This window comes from Balaenoptera musculus, chromosome X (genome assembly GCF_009873245.2).
Source record: "Balaenoptera musculus isolate JJ_BM4_2016_0621 chromosome X, mBalMus1.pri.v3, whole genome shotgun sequence".
Taxonomy (NCBI): domain Eukaryota; kingdom Metazoa; phylum Chordata; class Mammalia; order Artiodactyla; family Balaenopteridae; genus Balaenoptera; species Balaenoptera musculus.
Window position 1 is genome coordinate 68,600,378 of NC_045806.1, and position 19,945 is coordinate 68,620,322.

A 19,945-nucleotide genomic window follows, 5' to 3' on the forward strand; every position below is an offset into this window, starting at 1 on the left:
CATATTTACAACTGTTCTATCTTCTTGATGGATTGACCCTTTTATCATTATATGACCTCCTTTGTCTCCTTTTACCATTTTCATTTTAAAGTCTATTTTGTTTGATATAAGTATTGCTACCCATGCTTTCTTTTGGTTACCATTTGCTTGAAATGTCTTTTCTCCATCCGTTCTCTGTTAATCTATGTGTGTCTTTAAGCCTAAAGTGAGCCTCTTGTAGGCAGCATATCATTGGATCTTGTTCTTTCGTTCATTCAGACATTCCATGTCTTTTAATTGAAGAATTTATTCTGTTTATATTCAAAATAATTATTAATAGGTAAGCACTTACTATTGCCATTTTCAAAGTTGTTTTCTGAATATTTTGTAGATCCATTGTACCTCGTATTTTATCCTGCTGTCTTTTTTGTACTTTTGTCTCTTTTGATATTGTTGTACCTTGTATTTTATCCTGCTGTCTTTTTTGTGTTTTTGTCTCTTTTGATATCAGCATGCTTTGAATTCTTTATCATGTTCTTTTGTGTAATTACTACAGGATTTACCCTTGTGTTGAACATGAGGCTTACATAAAATATCTTAAATATATAATACCTTATTTTAAACTGATAAACTTAACTTTAATAGAATTTCTTAATTTTACACTTTTAATTCTCTTTCCCTTTACATTTCATATGGTTGTTGTTGTTACAATTTACAAGTTTTTTAATATTGTGTAACTAATAACATATTATTGCAGTTATGTTTACTTTGGCTATTTTTTTAACTTTTAAACTAGTTGTAAGTAAATTATGCACTGCTATTATCATATTGCAGGCTATAACTATGACTATTTAATATTGCCAGTGAGATTTATGCTACCTTTCTATGTATGTTTTTAATTAGTGTCTTTTTACTTCCACTCAAAGAACTCTAGCATTTCTTGTAAGGCAGGTGTGGTGGTAATGAACTACACTGGCTTTCATTTGTTCTGGAATGTCTTTATCCCCCCTTTGTTTCAGATGGACATCTTTGCTGGTATAGAATTCTTGGTTGACTTATTTTATTTCAATATTTTGAATATGCCATCCCAGTCTCTCCAGGCCTGAACAGTTTTTGTTGAAAAATCCACCAATAGTTGTATGAGTATTCTTTTTTATGTAACTACTCTCTATTTTTTGTGCTCTAAAATTCTATCTTTGCCTTCGACTTCCGTGAATTGAATCATAATGTCTCTTACCATGGTCCTATTCAGGTTCAACCTGTTTGAGATTCTTTGGGCCTCATGCCTCTGGTTGTCCTTTCCTCTCCTCAGGTTAGGGAAATTTTGAACCATTATTGCTATGAATATATTTTCTGTCCCTTTCTCTTTCCCTTATCCTTCTGGAATTCTCATGATGTGAGTATTTCGCTTTTCATCATGTCCCATAATTCCCATCAGCTTTCTTCACTCTTTTTTTATTCTTTTTTCTTTTTGCTCCTCTGGGTAATTTCCATTGTCCATCCTCCAGGTCATTGAATGTTTCTTCTTCATCTTCAAATCTATTTTTTTAACCTCTACTGAATTTTTCAGTTCAGTTATTTTATTTTTCAACTCTAGGATTTGTTTGTTGGTTTGTTTGTTGATGGTTGTTATTTCCTCATTGAACTTGTTTTGTTTATACATTGTTTCCCTTATTTCATTAAGTTGTTTCTCTGTGGTTTTGCATAGTACACTAAACTTCCTTAAGATGATCACTGAATTATTTCTGACAGTTCATAGGTCTTTATTTCTTTAGGGTCAGTTATTGGAGCTATATTATTTTCCTTTGGTGATGTCACATTTACCTAATTTTTTAGTGATCCTTGATTCTTTAAGATGGTATCTGTGCATTTGAGTAAGTGGTTTCCTCTCTCAGACTTTAAAGTTTCTCTTTGGCAGAGATAGTTCTTCACCCATCAACTCAGGTTGGATTTCTGGGCATGCCTGCTGGTAATGTCCTTGGGCAAGTGGGACTTTTATCAGGGTCTATTTTTGGGCAAGGTCACTGTCCGAGAGCTCTGAGGACAGAGATAGGGGTGTGTGCCACTGGTTCAGAATAGTTGGATAGAACCGCTGGCTTGGTTTCCTGCCTATGTGAGGCTATATAAAGTGCTCTGCAGTTGCTTGGACTCTTTGTTCAGGTTAACTAAGTGTTTAGGACTGGGATTTATATTCCAGTGTAAGCATGGCTATGAATTTGATTCCCTGCCTTGTCAGGGCAGTAGAAAAGGCCCCATGATTTGCATATCACCTTGTTTAAGGACCAAAATCAGGCAAGACTATGTTCCGATTTCTGTGGCCATACAAGGCTCCAGACTTTCTTCTGCAGATGGAGAAAGCCATGGCTGTGCTCTCTATTTACGTTCCACTGTAAGCAGGCTGTTGGATGGACTATATACCTTCTCATGTGCACTGGGTTAGGTTCCCTCTTCAGTTGGACTGAAGGTTATATTCAGAAATGAGTGGGGCTGTGAATTATTTTCCCTGCCTAGGCTAAGCAAAAGAATCATCTCCAAGGTCAGAAAGCCTCTTGGTTTGTCGTCTTAACCAAAGCCAACCCATACCCCAAGTTCCCTTACTGAACAGGACCACTGATGTTGTTCTGCCAACTATTGGCTCTATCTGCCCACCTCTTAGCTCAAGTGTTGCTGAGCCTCACAGCTTCCAAGAGTTGTCATCAGCCCTTCTGGTCAGATGGGGCCAGAAGGCACTCTCCACAGCAGGTGGGTCAGCAAAACTCCTCTTTGAGAATCCAAATCAGGCAGATCTTTACCCCACCATGTTCCATGGTCAGAATGCAGCCCCAACTTGGTTCCACAGATGAGCAGAGCTGCTGGGTGGGATTACTATTTGGTCCTTCATATAAGCAAAGCTGCTGGTTGGGATTACTATATAGCAAATATACTATCATATTTGCAAATATGAATGCAGTCTTCCAAGATCTGTGTGTTGGTTTTTGCAAGCCCCTCCCCCCATCACAGTCAGATTCCCAGTGGTCGAGCCTCACAGATTCCCCTGATAACGTCCATGTTGCAGAGTAGGTGCTACTGCAAAGTGCTGAACAATGCTGGGGTGGGCTGGTTGTCCCCCTATTTTCTCTCTTCCCACTGGAGGAACCAAAGGCTCAGCTGAGACCTGTCCACATGGTGCTGTGCTGGCCTGGGTGAGAGACAATGCAGTCAATATGCTTATGTGCAGCATAAGCATAATATGTGCAGCAGGATGCTTCATTCTTATCCCCATGTCCAAGGATTCTCTCAGTAGTGTCTTATTCTTGAGTTGCTAGCTGTTGTTAGTTGTCAATTCTTGTTAGCTGTTTTTGTTGTGAGGGGAAGTGAAGTCAGGAACAATCTATGTTGCCATATGGGTGACATCAGAATCCTCATGATAAAAACTTTTAACAAATTAGATATAGAAGGAACACGCTTAAACATAAAGAGGCCATATATGAAAAGCCCATAGCTAACATTATACTCAATGGTGAAAGGTTGAAAGCCTTACTTTTCAGATCAGGAATAAGACAAGGGTGTTGACTCTCATCACTCTTATTCAAGCTAGTACTGGAAGTCCTAGCCAGAGTAATAGGGCAAGAAAAAGAAATAAAAGACATCACAAATGGAAAGGAAGAAATAAAATTGGCTCTATTTTCACATGACAAAATTTTATGTATAGAAAATCCTAAAGTCCACCAAAAAACTGTTTGAGCTAATCCATGAATTCAGTAAAGTAGACTGAGACAACATTAACATATAAAAATCAGTAACATTTCTATACACTAACAATTGAATTATCTGAAAAAGAAAATAATCCCACTTACGATAGCATCAAAACAATAAAATACTTCAGAATATATTAAACCAAGGAGGTGAAAGATGTCTACTCTGAAAACTACAGGACATTAATGAAAGAAATAGAAGACACAAATAAGCGAGACAGTATCCTGTGTTCATGGATTGGAAAAATTAATATTGTTAAAATGTCAGTACTACCTAAAGCCATCTATAGATTCAATGCAATCCCTATCAAGATTCCAATGGCATTTTTTATAGAAGTAGAAAATAATCCCAAAATTCATGTGGAACCACAAAAGACTCCAAATAGCCAAAACAATTCAGAGAAAAAGCAAAGCAGGAGGTATCACACTCCCTGATTTCAAGCTATATTAAAAAGCTACAGTAATCACTATGGAAAACAAGATGGAGGATCCTCAAAAAATTAAAAATAGAACTACCATATGATCTAGCAATTCCATTTCTGGGTATTTTGCTGAATAAAACAAAAACATTATTTCAAAAATATATATGCACCCCGATGTTCATTGCAGCATTATCCACAATAGCCAAGGTATGGAAGCTACCTAAGTGCCCATCAATAGATGATTGTATAAAGAGAAATCTGATACACACACACACACACACACACACACACTGGAATATTACTCAGCCATAAAAAAGAATGAAATCTTGCCATCTGTGACATGGATGGACCTAGAGAACATTATGCTAAGTGAAATAAGTCAGACAGAGAAAGACAAATATCACATGATTTCACTTATATGTGGAACCTAAAGAACAAAACAAATGAACAAACATAACAAAACAGAAACAGAGCCATAGAGACAGAGAACAAACAGGTGGTTGCTGGGGGGGGGTGGGGAATGAGTGAAATAGGTGAGAGTTAAGAGGTACAAACTTCCAGTTGCAAAATAAATGAGTCATGGGGAAGAAATGTTCAGCTTGGGGAATATAGTCAATAATAATGTAATATCTTTGTATGGTAACATGGTAACTAGACTTATCATGGTGATCATTTTGTAATGTATGGAAATATCAACTCACTATGTTTTATACTTGGAACTCACATAGTGTTGTAGGTCAATTATACTTCAACAAACAAATAAACAAGCTCATAGAAAGAGATCAAATTTGTGGTTACCAGAGTCAGGGAAGGGGAGAAGGAGAATTGGATGAAGGTGGTCAAAAAGGTGCCAACTTCCAGTTATAAGATAAATAAGAACTATGGATATAATGTACAACATGATTAATATAATTAATACTGCTGTATGCTATATATGAAAGTTAAGAGAATAAATCCTGAGTTCTAATCACAAGGAAAAACACTTTGTTCTTTTATTTTTTTAAATCTGTGGCTATATGATATGATGGTAATCATTTCATGATGTATGTAAGTCAAAACATTAAGCTGTACACATTAAAACTTATATGGTGCTGTATGTCAATTGTATCTCAATAAAACTGGAAGGAAAAAAAGCTACAGTAATCAAAACAGTGTGGCACTGGCATAAAAACAGATGCATAGACCAATGGAGCAGAATCAAAAGCTCAGAAATGAACCAATCCATATATGTTCAACTAATATTTAACTATGAAGCCAAGATCACTCAGTGGAGAAAAGACAATCTCTTCAATAAATGGTGCTGGGAAAACTGGATATTCACATGCAAAAGAATGAAACTAGACCACTATCTTACATCACTCACAAAAATTAAGTGAGAATGGATTAAGGACTTAAATATAAGACTAGAAACCATAAGACCCCTAGAAGAAAACAGAAGAACAATCTCCTTAACATGGATCTTGGCAATGATTTTTTTGTATATGACACCTAAAGCACAAGCAGCAAAATCAAAAATAGACAAGTGGAACTACATCAGACTAAAAAGCTTCTGCACAGCCAAAGAAATGATTGATAAAATGTAAGGACAATCTATGGAATTAGAAAAAAATATTTGCAAACCATGTATCTGGTTAGGGGTTAATATCCAAAATATATAAAAAATTCATGCAACTCAATAGCAAAAAAACAAATAATCCAATTTAATAATCCAATTAAAATATCAATAGATATTTTCCAAAGAAGATAAATGAATAGCCAGCAGGTATATGGAATGTGCTCAGCATCACTAATCAAAATGTAAATGCAAATTAATTTCACAATGAGATATCACTTCATGCTTGTTATAATGCCTATCATCAAAAAGACAAGAGATTAAAAATGCTGTCAAAGATGTGGATAAAAGCGAAAACTTGCACACTGTTGGTGGGATTGTAAATTGGTACTGGCACTAAGCAAAACAGTATTAAGGATCCTCAGTAATTTAAAAATAAAACTACCATATAATCAAGCAATTTCACTTCTGGGAATATATCTAATGGAAATGAAAACACTAACTTGAAAAGATATTTGCACTCTCATATTCATAGCATTATTTACAATAGCCAAGACATGGAAACAACCTAAGTGCCCATCAACAGATTAATGGATAAAGAAGTTGTGAAATATATATAGAATTGAATATTATTCAGCCATAAAAAGAATGAAATCCTGCCATTGGCAGTAACATGAATGGACCTCAAGGGCATTATGCTACATGAAATAAGTCAGACAGAGGAGGACAATTAGTTGTATGATCTCATATGTGGGATCTAAAACAAACGAACAGACAAAATAAATCAGCCTCATAGAAAAGGAGATCTGATTCGCAGTTCCCAGAGGCAGGGAGTGGGGGAGTGGGAATTGGATGAAGGTGATCAAAAGGTACAAAGTTCCACTTATAAGATAAATAAGTACTAAGGATATAATGTACAGTGTCATGACTATAGTTAACACTGCTGCTGTATGGTATATTTGAAAGTTGTTGAGAAAGTAGTTCCTAAGAGTTCTCATCACAAGGAAAGAAAGATTATTTTCTTTTTCTTTTTTAAAAATATACATTAGATAATGGATGTTAACTAAACTTATTGCTTAGTAATAATTTCACAATATATGTAAATGAAATCATTATGCTGAACACTTTAAATTTACATAGTACTGTATGTCAATTATATCTTAGCAAAACTGAAAAAAGATATGCAAAATAGATACCAAAAAAAGAAAATGAAAAGAAAAAAAATTAATGTAATACTCCATATTAATATAAAAATAAATGGAAAAATGCACATGAATATACCTCTTTAGATGCAGAAATAGCATTTGACAAAAATCCAACACATTTTCATGATGAAAGCATTCTAAACCAGGAATAAAAGGGGTCTTTTATTCTTTATCATCCTGATAAAGACCATCTACAAAAACACCACAGGTAACACCATATTTAATTGTGAGACACTGAATTTTTTCCATTTAAGATTAAGAAGAAGAGAAAGATGTCTTACCACTTCTACTTAGCATTGGATTGGAGGTTCTAGCAATTAGTTAAGAAAAAGAAAATGCAGTAAGTTTTTACACAAGTAAAACTATTTGTGCTTGTAGATGGCATGACTTTACATAAATAAAACCCTAAGAAATCCACTAGTGTCTAATATAGCTAATAGATTAGTTCAGTACTTTTTCAGGATACAAGATCAATGTACAAAAATCAATGAACAATCCAACAATTAAATTAAGAAAGAAATTCCATTTAAAATAACGTTAAAAGTTATATACTTATATATAAATTTAACAAAATAAGTGCAAGACAACTGAAAAGTACAACACATTGTTAAAAGAAATTAAAGAAGATCTAATAAGTGGAAAGGCATACCATGTTCATGGATCAGAAGACACAGTATTATTGATATGGCAATACCCCCCAAATTGATCTACAGATCGAATATGATCTGTATCAAAATTCTATCTGTTGTTTTTGCAGAAATTGATAAGGTGATCTTAAAATTCATATGCAAATTTAAGGGACCTAGAATAGTTAAAATAATTTAGATAAAATAGTAGACATTTGGAGGACTCACACTTCACAATTTCAAAACTTACTACAAAGGTACAGTAATACAAACAGTGTTGTATCAGCATAAGAAGAAACATATATATCAATACAATAGAACTGAGAGTCCAGAAATAAACTCTTCCATATGATTAATTGATTTAGAGAAGGATGACAAGACCATTCAATGGGGTAAGTATAATCTTTTAAACAAATGATGATGGGACAGCTGGATATTTATATGCAATATAATCAAGGTGAACTCCTACCTCATATCATACACAAAAACAAGCTCAAAACAGCTGAAACGCCTACATATAAGAGATACAAGTATAAAATTCTTAGAAGAAAACATATGAGTCAGTCTTTGTTATCTTGGCTTAGATAATAGGTTCTTAGATACAACACCAAAAGCACAAGTAATGACAGAAAAAAATAGATAAATTGGACTTCATCAAAATTTTAAAAATTGTGTTTAAACAATACCCTCAAGAAAGTGAAAAGGAAGCATGTGGAGTGAGAGAAAATATTTGCTAGTTATATATCTGATAAGGACTAGTATAGAGAATATGAAGATCTAAACACAACTCAAAGAACAATTTACAAAATGGCCAAATTCTCTGAATAGACATTTCTCCAAATAAGATATTTGAATGGCCAATAAGCACATGAAAAGGGAGTTAACATTGTTAGCTGTTAGGGAAATGCAAATCAAGATCTCCCTGAGATATTTCCCACCCATGATACTGGCTATAATCAAATGACTGACATGACAAGTGTTGGTCAGGATGTGGAGAAATTAGAATTCTTTTACATTGATGGTTGGATTGTAAAGTGACACAACCACTTTGGAAAAAATTTTGGCATTTCCTCAAAACTTTAAGCATAGAATTACAATATGAACTAGAAATGCACTCCTAGATATATAACCAAGAGATATGAAAACATATTTCCACACAGAAATTTGTATATGAATGTTCATAGCAGCACTATTCATAATAGACAAAATGTAAACAACTCAAATGTCCATCAACTAATGAATGGATAAACAATTTATGCTATATATACACAATGGAATATCATAGAGCAATGTAAAAGAATGAAGTGTTGATATATACTATAGCATGGACCTTGAAAACATTATGCTAACTGAAAGAAGCCAGTCATAAAAAACCATTATATTGGGGCTTCCCTGGTGGCGCAGTGGTTGAGAGTCTGCCTGCCAATGCAGGGAACACGGGTTCAGGCCCTGGTCTGGGAGGATCCCACATGCCGCGGAGCGGCTGGGCCCGTGAGCCACAATTGCTGAGCCTGCGTGTCTGGAGCCTGTGCTCCGCAGCAGGAGAGGCTGCGGTAGTGAGAGGCCCGCGCACCGCGATGAAGAGTGGCCCCCACTTGCCACAGCTGGAGAGGGTCCTCGCACGGAAACGAAGACCCAACACAGTCATAAATAAATAAATAAAATAAATAAATAAAGCATGACACAAATTAAGCAATGTGAATACCATCAAGCTTTAAAAAAAAATGAAATAACGAATAACTACTCTTAAAAAAAAAACATTATATCGTATTATTCCACTTATAATAATATTCAGAATAGGTAAATCCATAGAGAAAGACTAACGGTTGTCTAGTATTGCGATGGGGGATTTGTTGTGCTAATCAGTATGTAGTTTATTTTTGAAGTAGCAAAATGTTCTAAAATTCGATTGTGGTACTGCTTGAACAGAGCTGTGACTATATTAAAAAATATTTAATTGTACACTTCTGATGTGTGACTGCTGTATTATGTGAATTATATCTTAATAAAGTCATTTAAAAATGATCCATGCTAACTACACCTATTCAACACAGATTACTATTGCTTTTTTAAAGTTGACTATTTACCTGAGAGTTATTTTAGCAAAGTCAATCTTACTGGCCCTCACTTTCCTCAGGTCAAAATACCATTTTTATTGGTTTAGAATGTCATGATGTTTAAAGTTTTTACAACTATTAAATATCCATGTTTATTTAAAAAATGAACTCAAGCACACAAATACTGAATAAATTTGGAGGGTACTACCAAAGTACTTCCACTGGTGGGGGATACATTGTACTTATTTAGTAGCTTTTAAAGAAAGCTCAAAGTGCTCTACGTCTATTAACTTCTAAGTTCTTAAGAAGCTCACAAGAGTTGGGAATGCAGTTAATTTTTAAGTAACAATAATAATTACAACAAAATCCTGAATGTATAGCACTTGTTTTCCAAAATACCCCAATATCTTCACATAGATTATCATCAATTATTAATCTGTAATCAACACAGCACTCAAGATGGACTGACATAGACATAATATGAAAAGTGAAAGGCACTTTGGAGACCAATACAGTTGCAATCTAGCTCCAAAAGAGTGAGGTCAGCCCATAGAGTTTTTGAAAGGGCTATAGTACCCTCGTATAGTTACCTCCTGACAGTTTCCTTATCATCACTTCAACTCTTAATATGGTATTGCAAAGTGACTCTAAAACAGAGCCGATTTCAACTCTTTAGCATCCTCATGGATTTCCTCAGTTTGTACTCAGTCACCTATATAGCTTGGAACTAGACTATACTCTAGGAATAGGACCTCGGCTTGAAGATACCTGGTACAACAGAGAGAAGAGGCAGATATCTCTGTTATATTATAGTCCCAGGGTCAGAAACTAAAGAGAATTGCTTGCTTGCTTATAGTTTCATAGCTAGAAAGTTGACAAGATGGTCATAGGTTTTATTTTTCTAAGTCCAGATCTACTAATAATATAGCTTGGTAATAGAGTGTCATCAAAATCTTGGAGGATAACTACCATGGACTGAAAGTTTGGGTCACAGATGAATTCATATGTTGAAACCTAATCCCCAATGTAATGGCAATTGGAGGTGGGGCTTTTGGGAGGTGATTAGGTTGTGAGAATGGAGCCCTCATGAATGGGATTAGTGTCCTTACAAAAGAGACCCCAGAGGGCTCCCTTACTACTTCTGACACATGATGACTCAGTGAGAAGATAGCCGTCTATGAATTAGGAAGCAGGCACTCACCAGATACTAAATCAGCCAGCACCTTGATCTTGGGCTTCCCAGACTCTAGAACTGTGAGAAATAAATGTTTGTTGGGTTTTAAGTCACCCAGTCTATGATATTTTTGTAATAGAAGCCCAAATGGACTAAAACATTAGTCTTCATGGACTACACTTCCCCAGGCTACCTTGGTTCCCTAAAATCTCTACTAATTAAAATAAGGGTGGGGCATGAAACTAATATAATATTGTGTCAACTATACTTCAATTTAAAAATATATAAATAAAAACAAACAAAAAAGAAAGGTGGGGCAAAGTGATGCCCAAGAGTTCTATGCAAAGACTCTCTACCATACTGTCTCAGGTCAAGTTGGAGGAGGTCTGTTATAGTATAAATAGAAATATATGGGCTTTTAATACATAGATTATGGTGAGGTTGAAAGCCGATCACCAATTTTCTTTCAGCCAGCACTACAGCTATTTCTTCCTCAATCACACTGTGATAACTGTGGGCTATGGAATATTTTACTTGAAATGGAATGTAAAGAAGACCTGGACTAGCAGAGTTTCATTAACTTTCCAACTATGATGTCATAAGTACAAGAAAGTTTATGTGCCAGGGAATGTATAAGGAGGCTTGCACAGATTGTGTCATTCATGTATAGCATTCCTGTGAAGTATATATTATTAAATGCATTATACAAATTAGGAAACTGTTACCCAGAGAGGTTATGACACTTGCCTGAGGTCACACAAGTAGAAAGTAGCAGAGCCTAGATTTGAATCCAGGTCTGTCTGGCTCTGAGCCCATATTCTAAATTATGTCAGATTGTCTTTCTTTAAAGAGATTACTTTTCCAAAAAATATTGCTAAGTTTTATTCCATTTAAAAGGTTCTTTTATATAAAATAAATTTAATTTCTTTAAAAGTTCTGTCAGGAAAAAAGATAAAGACTGTAAAAAGGTCTTTTTTTTAGGCTAAATTATCCTTTAGGGAGCAATCGGTTTATGAAAAATTAAAACTTAAACTTTGCACTCTCAAGCCTCCAAATATTCCAATAAAGTTGAAATTGTTAGGCTGCATGGTAAAGCAGAAAAAAAACCCCCATGTTATATTTCTGAGTTGTAATTCTGGTTCTGTCATGTATTGGCTGTATGATTCTAGACAAGATATTAAAACATGGATAAAATGCTTATATGACCAGATTGCCATGAAGATTAAATGAGATCAGGTATATAAATTTACTGATGGTGCCTAGTACATGCAAGACCCTCAACAAATCATAAATGTTATTATTATTACAATTATTAGGAACAACACCGCTGAAGGGGTAAAAAGTACAAAAGAGGTGAATGAAAAGGGGCATTGGGGAGGATCTTAAAGGTATGGTTCAATGTTACTTTAAGCATGATTTAAGAAAGAGCAAACACAGAAAAATGAAAAGATCCCTAATAAGAAATGTCTACTAATGATGATGATGGAGTACTCTTCTGTTAGAGATAGGTGCCAGAGGGATACTTCCTATACTCTGTTATTGCTTTTCATTTTGTAGCAGGGAGCTATAAGATAAAAGGAGTCAAGAGAAGTTGGTTCCTTATATTGGTTGATAATAGCCTGGAAGCATTTTAAATACAGATAAAAAATACTGTGGTTGAACAAATTAAAGGGTCTAGCTAGCAGCAAGAAAAAATGGCAAACATTCCTGCTTTGCTATTCAAATTCTCTAAAGCAGACTTTTTCAGAAAGAAGATCTATGGCCTTAAGAGATATTCTGAGGTAGGTTTACACCTCACTGTTGAGATTATTTGAAGCATATCTAAACAACTGAATATGTGAAACAGTAAAGAAATAATGCTTATTTTTTGCACAGGTTTAAAATTGCTTTAATTCTTACTTTGAATGTGTCTCTTCCCTCTAAACATTTTAAAAAAGACAATTTGATTAATGTTGCACTTAATGTTTTAATAAAGCATTTACTTTTAGAAAAAAACAGCTGGCTGAGTTACTGCAGGCTCTGACTTCTCAACCACTGTCACCTAGAGAAATGATTGACTTGCCTGACTATGTACCCGGGGAAAGCACCACTCATCTAGTGACATCTTCCCAAACTGCAAGTAAAAGTCATAACAGGAATAATCTATGTTCAAGAGGATGAGTCTAGCCAATTCAGTCCTATTTTAGTGATGGGAAATGCCATGCTTCCCATAAGGCTATTATTTCCTGAACAAAATCATTTGAAATGTCAGGAGACAGTTGCCATGTTATAAAAATTATTATATTCCATGAAAAAAAGGACTCATCATTTTTAAACGTGACAAAGAAAGCACAAGATTCTTTAAAGAGTTGACCCCAAACCACTATTTAGAAGCAAACAAATCAAAGTACTTCAAAATATGAGTTAAGTGACCCAGATCTCAAGTCTAATTGATTACCAACACAATTTTTTACACCAAACAAACTTTTATAAAACCTTTATAAAATAAACATACACATTACCTGGTAATTGTTTTGGTTTTGTGATAACCTCAATTGGTTTGATGATGCAAAATGTGAAGAAAAATTACTCCGTGATGGATTTGTATTACTGTACATTGTAGTAGATGCTGTATGTAATGAGGTCCGTGGTGTCAAATGGTATTCTCTGTTTTGATACAGTACATTGTCTGACAAGTCTCTAATATTCACCATTTGTGAATTTGGCATATTTCTTCCTGGTCCGGGCAAAACTGTACTTTGGTTCTCAGCTCGAAGGGAACTGCCACTTTCATAAAATCTTGAGTAGCTTGGTATCTGTGCTCCCATCAATGCCAACTCTTCCTCTCTGGCATACTCATCATCAGCATCTCCAGTCTCCATTGCAATGGACAAACAAATTCCTTCTGTTGAACTAGGAGGCTTCTGTGGGGCATTTCCTCCCAGAATTCTTTGGGGGTAATCACTAACTGCCAATGAAAATACTTCACGGATTTCCAAGTTTTGTGTTCTGCAGTAAGGGTCTCTAATAGGTGGCTTTTGCCCGCATAAGTTTTGTGATGCTAGACCCGTGTGTTCAGGCTTATATGATCTTTGAATTCCGACTGGTTCAATTTTGCAAGGTTGGTGGCACACAGATGGCTTTTGTGGTACCGTCAACTCAGAGGCTTGCATTGAAGAGCTTCCATAGTGTTTCTTTGTGTGATTGTATACAGAGTTTCCAGCATTTAGCACACTTGTCTGTCTTGACAAAATAATTGTTTTTTCACCTAAGAGCAGAGAGGCATTTTTACAGTGTGCTACTTGTCTTTGAACAGGAATGTGCAACTGAAACTCAGTATCATTTTTACTGGCTGTTTTCTGACTAGGGATTTTATGTGCTTCTGTAATTTGTGTATTTGTATGTTTGGTTGTCCCTTGCCTACTTGATGAACTGGCTGGACTGTATATACCAGTTACAATGACATCATTATTGGGCAATGTCCAAGAAGACTGTTGGCTTGCGGGTGGAGCAATATTAACCACATTTCTGACTGTAACGTCTGGAGCTGCCAAAGGAGTACCAGAAACAGTTCCTGTTGTTGCTGCTCCTGATTCAGAATTCTTACTACTCATTTTTCTTCTCTTATTGCCAACCCACGTCTGGAAGGATAAAAAAATGATATTATGGAAAAGTTCTTAACCAAAAAACAAGAAAAAACAATTTCTATGTGATAAATTATATTCTCATTTGTCATAAAGTCAAGGCCTATACAAATTTAAAAGAAAAAATATACAATAAAAGAAAAAGTAACTAAAGTATAAGGTCAGAGATAATCAGGGACCAACACATAATAAATATCTAGGAACTTTGATAGAAGAATTATATTATTGTTCTTCTTCTCCTCAAAACCCATCCAATTAATATGTAGCAAGAACCCTAAAATGTTTATATCCCTTGACCTAGTATATTCATTTCTGGGAATTTATCCTAAAAGTAATCCTAGATGTATACAAAGTTTATATGCAAAGATGTTCATCATATTTATGTATAATAGTGAAAAATTGGAAACATACTAGAGGTAGGATGTTTAATGACATTGGAAAATGCTCATAGTATTGTTAAAGAAATATACACTAGGAATCTTCAGGTTTAACAACTTCTATGAATATATCATAACTTGGTTAATTTAATATTGCTAGATATTTAGATTACTTTTAGAAATATTCACTATTATAAACCATATAGCAATACACTTCATTGTGCATGCATCTTTGTACTATTGGTCCATTAGAATGCCATCTTTAGAAGGAAAATTGCTGGGCTTTTTGATATTTTCAAACTACCCTCCAATGTATAAGAGTTCTGGTTTCCCCACACCCTCAACAACACTTTGCATTATCTTTTTGTAGTCTCTACTAGCCCAGGAGTTAAGAAAAGGTATATAATTGCTGTTTTGATTTGAGTTTCTATGGTTACTATATTACTTTGATAGAGTTGCTTACTGATTACCTCTACTAATTTTTATATTAGGGTATTTGTCATTTTTAATTGATTTATAAGAGCAATTTCCTACTAGAGGTAGCAGCACTTTGTCACAAGTTGCAAATATTTTTCCCAGTTTGTCATTAATTTGTGGTAGTTATTTTCTTCTTTATGTTTTTCTCGATTTACCAAATCTTATACAGTGAATATGTATTACTTTTATAAACCAAAAATTAATAAAAATAATACCAGTGGTAGGCATTTAGAATTTGATTATAAAATATGTACTTTTATATAAGTAATTTATTATAATAATCTTAGTATTATTACACTGAGTCATGATTCTTCTTAAAATATACAATAAGAAATATTATGTTCCATAAAATGATTAGTAAACTTTATAATTATTTCAAAATACATACCATATTATAAACTACCAAAACACATTAATCTATTAAGAATTTCAAAAAATAAATAAGTGAAAACATTAAATGAACTAGCCTTGCACAAACACGGTGCAGAGTGTATTTGGTTAATTTTGTGTGATGTGATTTTGAAAACCACATAAATTATCCAATTTTCAATGTATATTTATATTATATACAACATTAAATGTTGTAATACTATAAATAAAAGCTAACATGTATTGAATCCCCATTATGTGTTTTCATATATATTAGCTCCTTTGCTAGGTATTATTTTCTAATTGTATAAATGAAGAAACTGAGATTCAGAAATATTAACTAGCTTGTGGAAAGATATCCTGTCAGCTACTGGCAGAGCAAGGAATCAAAATCAATTTAACTTGACCTCAAAGAACATTCTCCTTCCACTATGGTGAGAAACTCCTGAAATGGAGTTGGCCATTTCTGTTGGCCATTTTACTTTTATAATTAGTACTTATCTAATAAAATGTTCCAGAAACTGAGATGCTCCATTTTGCTTCACATGAGGCTGTGGGAATTTAAAACTCACTCTTATTTAGCTTTACTAAACAGCAGAGGTGAGACTTATAAGCAGAGAGACAAATGAATATAAATGTCACAAGAGAAGGAGGCAGGGGAGAAAAACTAAAAGGTTCTAAAGTATATACTCGAGAGAAATATTTAAAAAGAAATGTTATGTGGCTTCTTCCCACTAGCTGGATATATGTATATGTGTAGCTGATTCACTTTGTTATAAAGCAGAAGCTAACACACCAATGTAAAGCAATTATACTCCAATAAAGATGTTTAAAAAAAATAAGAAATGTTTGGGGATATATATAATTTCAATTTATGGTTCAAAAAGGTGAATATTACAGATATTCAAAATAAGTCACTGTGTTATGGCTTTTCAAATAACAATATGCAAAGGAAGCATGATGCATTTGTTTGTAATTTCAACATTTTAAAACTTTCAATGGGAAGGCATAGTGAATTGGTAAAATTTAAACTCAAGATCTACTACATCTGGAGGGCAACTCTGGGCAAGATTTCTAAGAAAAGAAACAACCTACCATGTTCGCATCACAATACCTACCTTAACACAGGAATTTCAAGTGATCTTAGTGCACTGCAAATTTATGGCTTACTTTCATAGTTTTATAGTTCATATATATAGTTACTTACATAGATTACTAGATATCTATATCATGTACTCATAAAAAAGTAAAATGCAATAGAATATCACATGAATATGAAACTCAGCTATCTAACAACTTCACTTGTACAGAATGCAGCCAATATAGATGTCACAAGTCCCATGTACTTTACTGAAAAGACAACACTTGATCTTAAAACACACTTTATCTTATTTTACACATAATTTTACCAAACCTGGTATCTTAATCTACAGTAAATAAGAAATAACAAAACAGGAGGGGGCTTTGGTAATAGTGATTGCTGTTGAAAGCACCTTGATAGCACCAAAACTAAGAATGTTCATTAAATATTACTCACTAAAAAGGAGAAGAAAGGAAAAATAAAAGAGAATTGTTGTGAGAAATCATTAAATGGTCTGGGGTTCTTTAGTAAAGGAGAAAGTCACTCCATATACCTTACCATGTTGTAAGCATTATTATTTTATAGCACAGTACAATAATTGATTTCCATAGTAAAACTCTGAGTCAAAAAGTAAAGCTTCAGTTATTTTCAATAGTCTCTATTGAAGTAAAGTAGGAAAGTATACAGTTAAGAAATATTTTTTATTAAAATGTTGAAAATAAAGAAAATTCATTACCTAAGGGATACCAGTAACGGAATTAAATTTTACTAAAAGTCATTCAGTTACAGAATCCAAAATTTACCAATGCCTATAGGATATAAATTTCTCATTCCAAGTGTTTCATTGGTGAGAGAGAAAAAATGGGTCAATCAAATTGATATGATGAGCATTTGGGGTTTGGAACTAATAAAGAAAGGCAATAAATTTGGGTCACCAATCCTTGGTGTCCATTAAATTCTTTTTCAGTCCTTTTTTAGAAAGTCAATGCCTCCAAACTTTTCCTTTTTCTATACCTCCTTTTTGTTTTCCTGTTCCTTTACCCCACTATATATATATATTGCATGGATGTTTTAACCTTTTAAGTTCTTTTTACATTGGGATCAAGTTCTTAGTACAGTGGGATTTTAGTTCTTTTGAGAAAAAAAACACAATAAATACTATATTAAAATAATAAAGGAAGATCTCTTTGAAGTAGAACATGTAGACCTAGCAAAATATTAGGCTCAAATACTATATTAAAAATAATAAAGGAAGGTCTCTTTCAAGTAGAACATATAGACCTAGCAGAATATCAGGGGCAGGGGAGGTTGTGGAATAATGGGTCTATAAACAACTCCCATCTCCTCTGGCTGGAAAAGCCGCCAAAATTGTGTTGAAATTTAGATTAGAAAGACTGAATTTCTGCAGAATTTACACTCTCCTAGAACAGAGAGAATGAATCTGTTTTACACCATTCCTTATAACTTACATAACATTTTACTTGTAAGCTTACGTTCTAGAAAGTTTATTTCTTTCATTTCCATTACTTGTTACAGATTTCACACCATTTGGAGCAAGATATAAACCTTTGTATTTCAACACTCTCAATATTCAAGTACAATCAAGTAAATTATTAGGGGGAAGATTGCAATAGCAAATTGTAAATATGAAAGGTCACAGTCCACAAAGCAGCTGCCTAAGAAGACTTTTCATTTTAAAGTAATGGTAAAATAAGAGAGAAGAAAAGAAAGAAGTTATTGCAGAAAAAAAAATGAGTTTGTACTTATAAAATGGAAAGCTCATCAACTTGAAATATTACACATTTTAAAATAATTTTTCTAAGGCAATTAATTTTTTTCTCGAGGTTTTACTAAAGGTATTGCAAATAGGGAATTTAGAGCTATCAACAGGAGATATTTCTAGTTCTTACAAAAATCTGAGTATGATGGTTGATCTCAGCAAACAAAAAACAGATATCCTGGATATTTCCCTCCTAGAACTGGTGGCATAATTCCCTATTTGAAGGTGAATATATCTTTCAGTCTTTAAAAAATAGATTTTCCAAAGAATTCTTCTTATCAAGAGATTTTTATCTTTGGGGTCTTTAAAAGTTCTTCCAACAGAAAAATAAACTTAAACAGAAGTCCTTTCTCTTAACAAATTAGCCTAATGAATGACAAGGATGGGAAAGCTGTTAATCTTTGAATCCCTAAGGTTTCGCTCCAGGGGGATTTGTAACACGTTCAAGCAATCATGAAAGGACCTATGCACTCACTATGAAATCTGTGACTACTTCTGTTAGGTTTATCTCTTGCCTCCTCTCTATCACCTTCTCGCTGCCTTTCCCAAATGTGTAGCAGCTCTGATTTTTACAGCTGAATAACAATGGTTGTGATAAAGGAAATTTTCCTCCCTAGGGATTTCTTGTCCCTTACTTGCTAACCCATTAAAATGCATACATTTTACTTAGAAGGAGGAAGAGATATTCATAAAAAGGATAGGTTTTCCTAAAAAGACAAAAATACTAAATTCATAAATGCCTGCTGAAAAAAAATTTAAACACAACAAGAAAATATGCTAACTCCCTTGGTAAATGACTGTTTTACTAATATCAGTTTGGAGGGTTATATCTAGATAAATTCTAGGTGTAAACCAAGCATGAGATCAGCAACTAATCCTAAAGGTACTTATTAGTTCAAAGGACTGGGATTTTTAAAAGATATACTTAAAATGCAAAAGTTTTAGTGCTTTCAAGGTACTTATAGAAAAAAGTACATACTAAATGATTAGCTATTTATTAAAAAATAGTAATTTTATACCAGGGAAATGAAGCTGTTTATAGTTAGTGACTTCACACCCTGGTAGTTTTTCTCACATTAATCAATTATGACTTGTAATACAAAGCTATAAATTCAAGAGTTTAAGACCTCAATACTTACCCTGACTACACTGAAGTCCAGCTTAGTCTCCTGTGCACACTGTAATATGAGCTGAAAGCAATTTTTACTTTGATTTGTCATTCCATTTTCATAATAACGCTGTAAAATCCTTTGTTGTTCTACAGTAAATACAGAACGTAGATTCATCTAAAAATAAAAGAAGATACTCTGAAAATTTGAATAAAAATTGGGTTTGTGTAGAATTTGCACGTTTTTGTTTTTTGATACAATTTCAATGCTTTCAAGCTGCAAGATTTCTTTAAGTGAAATAATCCCAGTAATGGGCAATAATTTGTGTGCTAAAGGGAGACAGGTTCTCAATGAATATTATGCATAATGCGAACCCTTAT

The 19,945-nt window shown here is 33.8% G+C and overlaps 1 protein-coding gene across 1 annotated transcript in view; it reads right to left on the reverse strand.

The window, feature by feature from the left end:
* Positions 1–19,742, reverse strand: part of HDX (highly divergent homeobox) — a 133,919-nt gene extending 114,177 nt beyond the window's left edge. The window contains exons 1-2 of the mRNA XM_036840177.1: positions 19,596–19,742; positions 13,251–14,369 (exon numbers count right to left, since the gene is read on the reverse strand). Coding sequence (XP_036696072.1) covers positions 13,251–14,369; positions 19,596–19,742 — 1,266 coding nt within the window. The remainder of the gene's footprint in view (positions 1–13,250; positions 14,370–19,595) is intronic.
* Positions 19,743–19,945: the final 203 nt, after the last annotated feature.